This window comes from Peromyscus eremicus, chromosome 9, assembly GCF_949786415.1.
Source record: "Peromyscus eremicus chromosome 9, PerEre_H2_v1, whole genome shotgun sequence".
In the NCBI taxonomy this organism is placed as follows: domain Eukaryota; kingdom Metazoa; phylum Chordata; class Mammalia; order Rodentia; family Cricetidae; genus Peromyscus; species Peromyscus eremicus.
This window is the reverse complement of record NC_081425.1, coordinates 66,562,599-66,572,594: the sequence shown is the minus strand read 5'-3', so window position 1 is coordinate 66,572,594 and position 9,996 is coordinate 66,562,599. Positions and strand designations below refer to the sequence as shown.

The 9,996-nt window shown below is 51.1% G+C and overlaps 1 protein-coding gene across 1 annotated transcript; it reads left to right on the top strand.

Annotated features, from left to right (window-relative positions):
• The first annotated feature begins 2,609 nt into the window (after positions 1-2,609).
• LOC131919992 (interferon regulatory factor 9-like) lies at positions 2,610-9,996 on the top strand. Its single transcript, XM_059274417.1, has 11 exons — positions 2,610-2,702; positions 3,428-3,596; positions 3,679-4,418; positions 5,181-5,361; positions 5,667-5,850; positions 6,044-6,117; positions 6,493-6,625; positions 6,719-6,793; positions 8,089-8,430; positions 9,419-9,534; positions 9,663-9,996. The coding sequence occupies exons 4-11, from the start codon at positions 5,182-5,184 to the stop codon at positions 9,774-9,776; spliced, it is 1,218 nt and encodes a 405-aa protein (XP_059130400.1). The 5' UTR covers positions 2,610-2,702; positions 3,428-3,596; positions 3,679-4,418; position 5,181; the 3' UTR covers positions 9,777-9,996.

The window sequence follows — 9,996 nt, the reverse complement described above, 5'->3', positions numbered from 1 at the left end:
CCAGAGACTCGTCTGCCCCGTGATCAGGGCCTTGCCAGACCCCACTGTGCTTTCCTGCCTCCTAGGACCGTTGTTCTTCCTCCAGTCTGTCCCTCATCCTCAGGAAGCCGGGAGTAAACACAGCGAGGTGCTGCTTGTGCCTTCAGTCTTCTTTGTGTCTGTTCTGAAGTACACCTTTGCCTTCCATTTTTCTCTTGTACCCCACATCTCAGCCAAGTGGCTTTTGTCACAGAAGAGCCTTTGAGCGATGGACATGGTGGTGTACCTTTAGTCCCAGAACTCAGGAGGCAGAGGCAGGCAGATCTCTGAATTCCAGACCAGCCTGACGTACATACAAAGTGAGACCCTTTTTCAAAAAAAAAAAAATTTTTAAGAGGTGTTGGTGGTGAGATTGCTTAGTGGGCAAAGGCATCTGCTGCCAATCTGGCGCTTTGAGAGTTTGGCCCCTGGATCTACATGGTAGAAGGAGAGAACCAACCCCACAAATCATCCTCAGACCTCCACACATGCCTGCACCTTGGTACATGTGCACCCCTGCAACACTTACAAAATAAGTAAAGATAGAAACATGGGTCTCTGTGTGTATGATCTGATTCCTGCGGGAAATGTAACATGCTCACACATGTTGCAGTGAGAACAGAAGCTAGGTTAAACTGTCAGTCTGGAGCACTGAGGAGAATGAATAAAAAAAAAGGCTGGTAACTGGGTGTGAAATAACCAAACTAAAACGGTAAGGGGAGGGAATGGGTTCTGGGCCAATGTTTGCAGCCCAGCTTCTCCACAAAGCCCTTGTGGATTGTGTGCAAGGCACTTGGTATCCTTGCTTCTAAGGCGGCTAGTCTAACATTCATAATTGCAAGTAAGTTACTTTCATCTAACAAGCTTCTGCTTAGGAGACTACCTTAGACCACTCCAAAGACAAGGAGCTAAACACAGGGCAGTCAAGAAAGACTGGAGCTGTATCTCGGTGGCTGTGATGGAGGTGGCGCTGCTGTAGCAAAGCCACAAGCTGGCTCTGTAAGTGTGAGAACAGCGTGCTCGGTGTAGTTGAACAGCACCTGGGACACTAGGTTGGAGGGTAGTAACGCTAACCAGATGACGAACTGCAATGGACAGTCACGGTCTCACAGTGACCAACTGATCAAGTACAAATCAGACAGAGAGGTCTTCCAAACACCCCTGACTGGGTGGGCAACCCTTTATCATCTCCATATCATCTCCATACTGGGTCATGAAGACACACAGAGCACGTGGATTCTCCATTGGCCAGCTCGCTGATATCCCTGAGAGCTAACCAATCTCAAGCAATTGGCTCAACCTTTGTCCAGTTTCTGCTACAGTCCTAGAAAAGTCCTAGACAAAGAAATTCAGTGGCTTTTTCCTCCCTTAGAATCCCTGCCCACTCTTGGGAGTGCCTCTCACTTCTCAATTTCTGTAACTTTAAAAAATATTTTATAATTTTATTATGTGTATAGGTATTTTTGCCCACATGCGTCTCTGTACCACGTGAGGGCCTGGGATCCACGGAGTCCAGAAGAGGACCTCAGTTTATTTGGAACTGGAATTACACAAAAGTTATGAGCTGCCATGTGGGTCCTCTAGAAGAGCAACACATCCTCTTAGCCTCTGAGCCATCTCTCCGTCCCCCTTTCTAGAATTCTAATAAAGCTTGCTTCTGCTTTGCATTTCCCCACAAGAGTCTGCCACTGTCTCACACTGACCTTTGCTGATCCTAGAGTGTCTGACACATTAGGAGCTTGGGCCAAGAAAGGTCCTATAGTTCTCAGAAACGCTGCATCTGTTCTGCCCGTTCCGCCATCACCACGTTGACGCCATCATCAGCACAGATCTCTGCTTGGTTCTTTTCACGTTGCCCTGTTCCCACTCTGGTCTGCCTTTAGCCTGTTCTCAACACAGAGCTCCTCAACCGCAATCTGGTCATTTCACTCCTGGGTTCAAAACCCTCCTTGGCTCTCAACTCTCTCAAGGTCCCAACGAAGATGCTGAAAATGACCACCAACCTTAAACAGTCCCCAGCCTCCTTCCTAACCTCACCCTTCACCCCTCCCATGATGCTTTGCTCTAGGCTCCTTGAACACACTCTACATTGCTGCCTCACATTTCCATTTGTTTGTTCTTTTTTTCTAAATACTATTCCTTGCTGGTTGGTGGTACATGTCTTTAATACCAGCAATGGAGGCAGGAGGATCTCTGTGAGTTTCAGGCCAGCCTAGTCTGTAGAGAGTTCCATGACAGCCAGGGCTGCATAAGGTAACCCTGTCTCCAAAAAACAAGACTCCAGAGATTAAGTTGACTGTGTAGCAGCTAAATAACAACTAGGAGAGCAGTTTTAAGTGCATGTGAAAGGCCAGCCGAAACCATGCAGTGAGACCCTAGGCTCGACTTCCCTCCTCCATAAAAGAGCATGTGATTATGGGTCATAAGCCACTGTGATAGAAGTGAGGCAGCCAGGCCTCCACCCATTCCCAAGTCTCTCTGGCTCCGAACCCTTCTCCAAAGTGTGACATAACCACTACTGACAAGCAGGTTCCTGGACTCAGAGGCCCTCCCAACATGGACCCGTTCCTTCCTTCCTTCCTCTTAGGTGGCTGCCGAGTGATGGAGCAAAAAGAGGTTCCCAATGGGTTCAGGGATGAGGCCTGCGGCAAGGAGACTCCAGCTGGCTATGCCGGCCTCTGCCAGTGAGTGCCTGCCAGAGCATGGAGCATGGCATGGGGATGAGGGCTAGGCTGGCCTCTGCCAGTGAGTGCCTGCCAGAGCATGGAGCATGGCATGGAGATGAGGGCTAGGCTGGCCTCTGCCAGTGAATGCCTGCCAGAGCAAGGCATGGGGATGAGGACTAGGCTGCCCAGGCAGGAAGACGGGGTCTCTGTTGGTCCTTCAGGAGGAAGGGACAGAGGGAGGGGCCCCCTGGACAAGGGTGTGGATGTGTAACAGCAGGCAGCTTAGAGAGACTGGTGGACACTCCCTGCAAGTAGAGCAGGCAGAGGAGCTATAGTCTTGTTCATGTAAGAATCCCAGTGTGTCCAGGACAGCCAAGGCTAGGTCACAGAGAAACCCGGTCTCCAAAAACAAACGAACAAACAAATCCCACTGTGATCCGCTGAGACAACTGTGTGTGGGGTGGTAAAAGTGCTTAGTGCCGGAGGTGGTAAAAGTGCTTAGTGCCGGGCATAGGGACCGGAGTTCTGCCCCCGAAACCCACATGGTAACAGGAGAAAACCAACTCACCAGTGGTCCTCTGACCCGCCTGTGTCCTCTGTGACGTGAGTATGGGTGCTTACAACATGACACACCATTGAAAAAGGAGAAATGGCCAAGCCCAGCAAGGTGTTACCCTCACACAGTTAATAGTGTCACACTCTTAACAACGGAGGAGTAAACGTTCTGCTTCCTCCTCTCCCAGGGCACACTACAAAGAGTACCTTGTGAGCCTCATCAATGCCCATTCGTTGGACCCAGCCACCCTGTACGAAGTGGAGGAACTGGAGACAGCCACTACACGCTACCTCCATGTGCATCCCGAACCAATGGATGGAGAGGATCTTCCTGCCTATCAGGCTCGATTGTTACAGGTAACGCTGTCAACACCAGCTGCCCCTCTGCCCTTACCTTCCAGAATCACCTGTCACAGCCTGTTTCTCCTCTCCTTTGCAGAAGCTGACAGAAGAGGTTCCCTTGGGACAGAGTATTGCCCGCAGGAGGAAGTAGCTGAGGGCAAGGGTCCTGATGAGGCTTCACCACCGTGGCCTCAGCAGCAGCTCCTTCTGGCACCAATAAAGAGGCATCTTATGGCCTAGGCTTCTTGGTGGTCCTTCTTCCTGGCCTCACCATCTAGGGGCCTTGGGGAAGGGGAGGGGGTGGGTGAACAGAATCTTGTTGGAAGGGCCTTCAGCAGCCCACTTTCCCCTCCCGGACTCCTGGCTAGAAGAAATGAAGTGCTGTGGATGGATGGACAAGAGAGACCCTCCACATCTCATCATCTGGTGTCGGCTTCTCTGCTTCCTTTTCCCACTTCACTTAACTCAGCTGCTGTGTGAGATCACCTAGAATGTAGCAAGCAGACACTTGGGGAACACAAAAGAGTCTCCAGGTCAGATCCGGAGACCAGCCTTCTGAGAGGCAGCAGTGTCTCAGGTTCAAGGGAGTCCAATCTGGGAGGAAGGAGTCTGGCCAGACCCCCCAGGCCCAAAGCCTGCTCTGTTGCTGACACATTCTCAGATCTGCTTCCCTCTGGTGGCGAGCGCTTGCCCTGCAACCCAGACCACGTGATTTCTAGGAACCGCACCTCCCAGCAGGAGAACTGAAACTTAGGGTGGGAACTGTAGAAAGGGGAGGAGAGATCAGAAACAGCCTAGAACAAGCTGACTGTGGGACCTCCTCGGCCGGCCGCTCAGGTAAGAGCAGCTCTAGAGGGGAACCAGTTGGAAGGGCAGTAAGATGAGGATGGTGAGGGCCCCAGGGACCTATGCTAGAGGGAGAACCAGAGCAGAAGGCTTGTGGGTCAGAAAATAGATGTGACCTGAGAGACGGGTACTGGGCCCTGTACACAGGACAGGAGGAAGGAAGGCTCTTGGCTCAGCCTCAGGTGACCTTTGTTTTCTTGCCTCTGGCCCTGCCCACTTCTGCTTCAACTCCACCCTTTCCCCCAGCTATCTGCCTCACCTACCCCTGGAGCACAGGGAGAAGGGATGGGGGTGAAGGGGCAAGTAGATTGGGGAGATGCCTTCAAGGCAAATGTTGCCTCTTTGGATGCACGGGATCTATACAGCCTGTCACCAGGAGCAGGTCATTACGGGAATCCTCTAAAATACACATTTCTCAAACACCTCAACTTAAGACCAAGGTTTCCTTCCACGTGTAATAACTTGGAATATTGAAAAACAGATTCTACCTCAGGATGTTTCAAGAGAGAAAAGAAAGGAGAAGGGCTTTTGCAGGAAGCTGCCCCAGTGATCAAATTTAGCAAGTACTTCCAAATAGTTGGTTCTCCTGGGCATGGCCGCACACACCTTTGATCCCAGCACTTCAGAGGCAGGTGGATCTCTGTTTAAGTCCAGCCTGATCTATATGATTAGTCCCAGGCCAGCCAGGATGACATAGTGAGATCCTGTCTCCAACTGGAAAAATAGTTCTGTGTATCCTGCTTCTCTTCCTAGGATGGCCTCAGGCAAACCACGTAGCACCCGAAAGCTCCGGAGTTGGATAATAGAGCAACTGGAAAGTGGGCAGTTCCCAGGGGTGTGCTGGGATGATGCAGACAAGACCATGTTCCGGATTCCCTGGAAGCATGCAGGCAAGCAAGACTTCCGTGAGGACCAGGATGCTGCCCTATTCAAGGTGAGAGGGCCTGAAGCCACCATCCCCTCAAGTAGAGGATGGTGTCTGCACTGGTGTTTATACCCAAAGGCTTTTGTCTGGGTTTGGGTAAAGGGAGTACTGGAAAGTAGAACCACAGCTGCAGAGCCACAGTCAAAAATGACTAAGAATTTCATGCTGGCAATAATGGAATACAAACCAGTGCAGGCTCATCGGAGCTCAAGGCCTGTGCAATTGCACGGGCCACATACCTGTGCAGTCCTCCATTGGGAGGGACAGGTGGAGGATGTAATACTCTGTCTCTTCTTCACTTAATCTCTTGCTAGGCTTGGGCACTGTATAAGGAAAAGACTAAGGAAGGGGAACTAGGAAATGCTGCTGTCTGGAAGACTCGCCTGCGCTGTGCCCTCAACAAGAGTTCTGAATTTGAAGAGGTTCCTGAGAGAGGCCGTATGGATGTTGCTGAACCCTACAAAGTGTATCGGATACTGCCACCAGGAACCCTCCCTGGTGAGTGGTCCCTGCCCAGCTGCTCCTGGAATGGGCAGATTGACCAGGAAGGCTGGAGAGAAGAGCCATCTGTGGGCTGGCAGGCCTTGCTGGCTCCCTGGTCCTGCCCAGCTTTTGTTGCTTTGGGTCCCCACCACCACCATCTTTCTCTGTAAAAGGCTCTAACTTTTCTCTACCTGCAACATTTCTGCAGCCCAACCAAGAGTCCAGAAATCACCATCAAAGCGATGCATCAGGTCTGTGTCACCGGAGAGGGAAGAAAGTAAGGTAATAAATAAGACGTTATCAAGAACCTGACAGTTGGGGCTGGAGTGATGCTCTGCAGTTAAGAGCCCTGGCCGCTCTTCCAAAAGACCTGAGTTCAATTCCCAGCACCCACCTAGCAGTTCACAACTGTCTGTAATTCCATTTCTGGTGGATCTGGCACCTTCACACAGACATATTTGCAGGGAAAACCCTGGTGTACATAAAAACTAAATCTTAAAAACAAAAAACAACTACAATAGAAGAACTTGATGCTCACTTATTCTTGTCTTCAAGACTCCTTTGATAAAGTGAGTGCTGGGAAGGGGAACAGGAGGCCGGAGAGCGGGATAGTAATCAAAGGAAGAGGTGTGCCAGTGATAGATGTTGTATCTATAGGAGAAAGGGAGGACCAACTGGATTGTAAACCACTCAGACAGTGGCTGTGGTGGAAGCAGCATCGTTGACTGCAGAGGCGGCGGCAGCAGCAGCAGCAGCAGCAGCAGCGGGGGCAGCCCAGAGCCAGAGGAAGGTACTGTCTCTCCTGCCTCTGTCTCTGCCCCACCTTCTGTCTCAGGCTCTTGGGTCCCACTCTGAGTGACCAGAGTCTTTGCCTCTCCTCCAGGTGCCTGCATTCAAGAGGAAGCCTCCATTCAAGAGGACCCAGTGTTCATGGAGCATCAGCTTCCTCTGAACTCAGGTGCTTGGCCTCTCTGACCCTTCCCTCTCCCCTTCCTGCCAGGTCTGCTTCCTCTGACCTCGCCTACATTGTCTGCTCAGCTAGTGCTCACAACAAACTGGGTCCACTTTATCCTAGAGACAACACTTGTATGAACTGAGTATTCCATGTGGCAGGCTGATCATACTCAGAGCTTTTTTCTCCCTCAGGGAAATACACAAAACACCTTAAATACTCTGTTCCTTGGAGAGCTACACTGAGACATTTGTTTTTCTTTTTTCTTTTTGGTGTTTGACAGGGTTTCTCTGTGTATCTCTGTCTGGCCTGGAACTCACTCTGTAGACCAGGCTGGCCTCAAATTCACAGGGATCTGCCTGCCTCTGCCTCCTGAGTACTGGGATTAAAGGCATGCACCTCCACCACCACCTAGTGTGATGTTTATTTCTTTATTGTCCAGAAAAGTCCAGTCTCTGAGACCTTTGCTTAAACTGCACAGCCATGAGTGTTAAGCTCTGATAGGAGGGACCCCTTCAGTGACAGGAAAGCTTTGCCAGAAAACCCTGTTTGCAGGAAGGCATGCACATGGAGAAGGGGACACCTTTTCTTTTGTTTCTTTGTTCCTTCCTTCCTTCCTTCCTTCCTCCCTTCCTTCCTTCCTCCCTCCCTCCCTCCCTCCCTCCCTCCCTCCCTCCCTCCCTTCCTTCCTTCCTTTTTTTTTGGAGACAGTCTCACATTGCCCAGATTGACCTCAGACTCACTGTGCAGGTTAAGATGACCTGAGTCCCTGATCCTCCTGAGTGATGGGCTTACAGATGTGTGCTGCCACGTCAGGTCTAAGGGCTTATGCAGTGCTGGGGATTGAACCCAGGGCTTTGTGCATGGTAGGCAACCATTCTTTTAAAAGAGCCACATTACCCGGGCAGTGGTGGCACTCGCCTTTAATCCCAGCACTTGGGAGGCAGAGCCAGGCGGATCTCTGTGAGTTCGAGGCCAGCCTGGACTACCAAGTGAGTCCCAGGAAAGGCTCAAAGCTACACAGAGAAACCCTGTCTCGAAAAACCAAAAAAAAAAAAAAAAAAAAAAAAGAGCCGCATTATCAGCCCAAAGGTATCTTCTCTAACTCAGAAGGAGCTGCCTGAGCCCTGCAACCTTGTCTTTCCCAGTGCTTGCTTGGATTCCTGCTTTGGACCTCAGTTTTCCCATTATCAAAACGGGGACACTGGACCACACAGAACCTCATGCACCATGGAAGAAGGCCTCTTCTCAGCCTTCAGGCTCCTGCTGCACCTAGTAAAGCTAGACTTTTCTGTCCCCAGACTACTCGCTGCTGCTCACCTTCATCTACAATGGGAATGTGGTGGGTGAGGTCCGGGTGACAAACCTAGACTGTCGCCTTGTGGCTGAGCCCTTACTCTCGGAGAGTGAGATGCTGCAGGTGACCTTTCCCAAACCTGATCCACTGGAGCCTATCCAGCGCCTGCTGAGTCAGCTCGAGAGAGGGATCCTGGTGGCCAGCAATTCCAGAGGCCTCTTTGTTCAGCGCCTCTGTCCCATCCCCATCTCCTGGAATGCACCTAAGGCCCCACCTGGGCCTGGTCCACATCTGCTGCCCAGCAATAAGTGTGTGGAGCTCTTCAGCACCAACTACTTCTATAGAGGTAAGGGTGTCCTAGCTGGGCGTCTTAGCACCTACCCCTTTCTCACTAGTCCTGGGCCTGACCTGGGTTCTCCCACTGCCCTGTCCACCCGCAGATTGTCACTACATCCTGTGCATGGGGCCCCTGCACTTGTGTGGTGCACATTCCGTGTAGCCATATGTTTAGCTCTGGCAGCATTTCCCTAGCCAAGGTGGGGGTAGATGAGCTTCAGCTGGAGTTCAGCACAAGCGTGTTGTTACTCTTGGGAAGCACTGTAGCACTGAAACATGGTTATGTGAATGTGTACAAGTGAGTTAACACAGATTTAAGCCTTGTTACCATCTCTACACACATGGGAACACACAACTCTGTGGAAGAGCCAAGCCATGTTCCACACACTTGCCCCACGCCACCATCTCTACCACACTGTAGGCATGTCCCAGACTGTCCCTTCCTTCTGTCCACTCTTGAAATTCTAGGTACAGCCTCAGACTGAGCACAGGAGCAGAGTGAGGAGCATAGAGGATAGATGTAGATGTCCCTGGGCTCATGTACCCTGGTGTTGGGAGAGTCTAAACAAACAACAGAGGTTGGTAGCCAGGGCTGCTGCTTCTGAGGATGCCAAGGTGCCCTTCCTCCAGCATAAGGGAGGAGAGAGAGAGAGAGAGCTTTGTTCCCAGCATCTCTATCCCATGGCTTCTGCCCGTGCCTCGGTGTCCATGTTAGCCCATTCCCAGCTTTATCTGCCTCCGGCATCCCACAGCTTCACTTTACTCATGGTCCTCTCCATATATTGGTTTTTGTTTTTTGTTTTTGTTTTTGAGAGAAGTCCTCCCACCACTCCAGGTGGTCTGGAACTCACTAAATAGACAGGGCCACTTCAAACACATGGTAACTCTTCTGCCCCAGCCTGAGTGCGGGGGTTACAGGCATACACCACCATGCCTGGCCATGCTGCCATGAGTGTCTTCCTCTTTCTTTCTCCAATCCTTGACCCTCTTTCTTTCAGACTTGGCCCAGTATTACCAGGGCCAGGGCCCCCCACCCAAGTTCCAGGCCTCACTGCATTTCTGGGAGGAGAAGCCTGACTCTAAGCACACCCAGGAGAATCTTATCACAGTGAGGGTGAGTTCCACTCCAGGAAGAGACCCATGTTGGTTTGTCTCAAAAGAATTTTTCCTGAGGGGAGGGGCTCCGGGTAGTGATGTCCCTGCACTGCTCATTAGGTCTGGTCCTCATTCCTTCCCATACAGATGGAGCAGGCCTTTGCCCGACATTTGCTGGAGACAATTCCAGAGGAGCAGAGAGCTGCTTTGTTCCTGGTGCAGAACCCAGAACTCCCGTCCGCTGCTGTATCACTCCATTGAAATGGACTTGTTCTCCACTCCGCTGGTCGGCCTGCTTTTGTGATGGCTCTATCACTGTGATTATACATCATGGCTGGTAGTGCAAGGATCATGTTCATCCAGAAAGTAATTACATTGAGAGCCAGGCTTGTTGGTGAATATTTGTAATCTCAGCACTTGGGAGACAGACTGAATGATTATGAGTTCATGGACAGACCCTGAAGAGACTTTTATTTACTAT

What these genes read in the sequence shown, in the direction of transcription:
- LOC131919992 (XM_059274417.1), top strand. Translation starts at nt 5,182, where the DNA reads ATGGCCTCAGGCAAACCACGTAGCACCCGAAAGCTCCGGAGTTGGATA. An exon ending in AGGATGCTGCCCTATTCAAG is followed by an intron (nt 5,362 to 5,666) that starts GTGAGAGGGCCT and finishes ATCTCTTGCTAG; the next exon opens with GCTTGGGCACTGTATAAGGA. An exon ending in CAGCCCAGAGCCAGAGGAAG is followed by an intron (nt 6,626 to 6,718) that starts GTACTGTCTCTC and finishes CCTCTCCTCCAG; the next exon opens with GTGCCTGCATTCAAGAGGAA.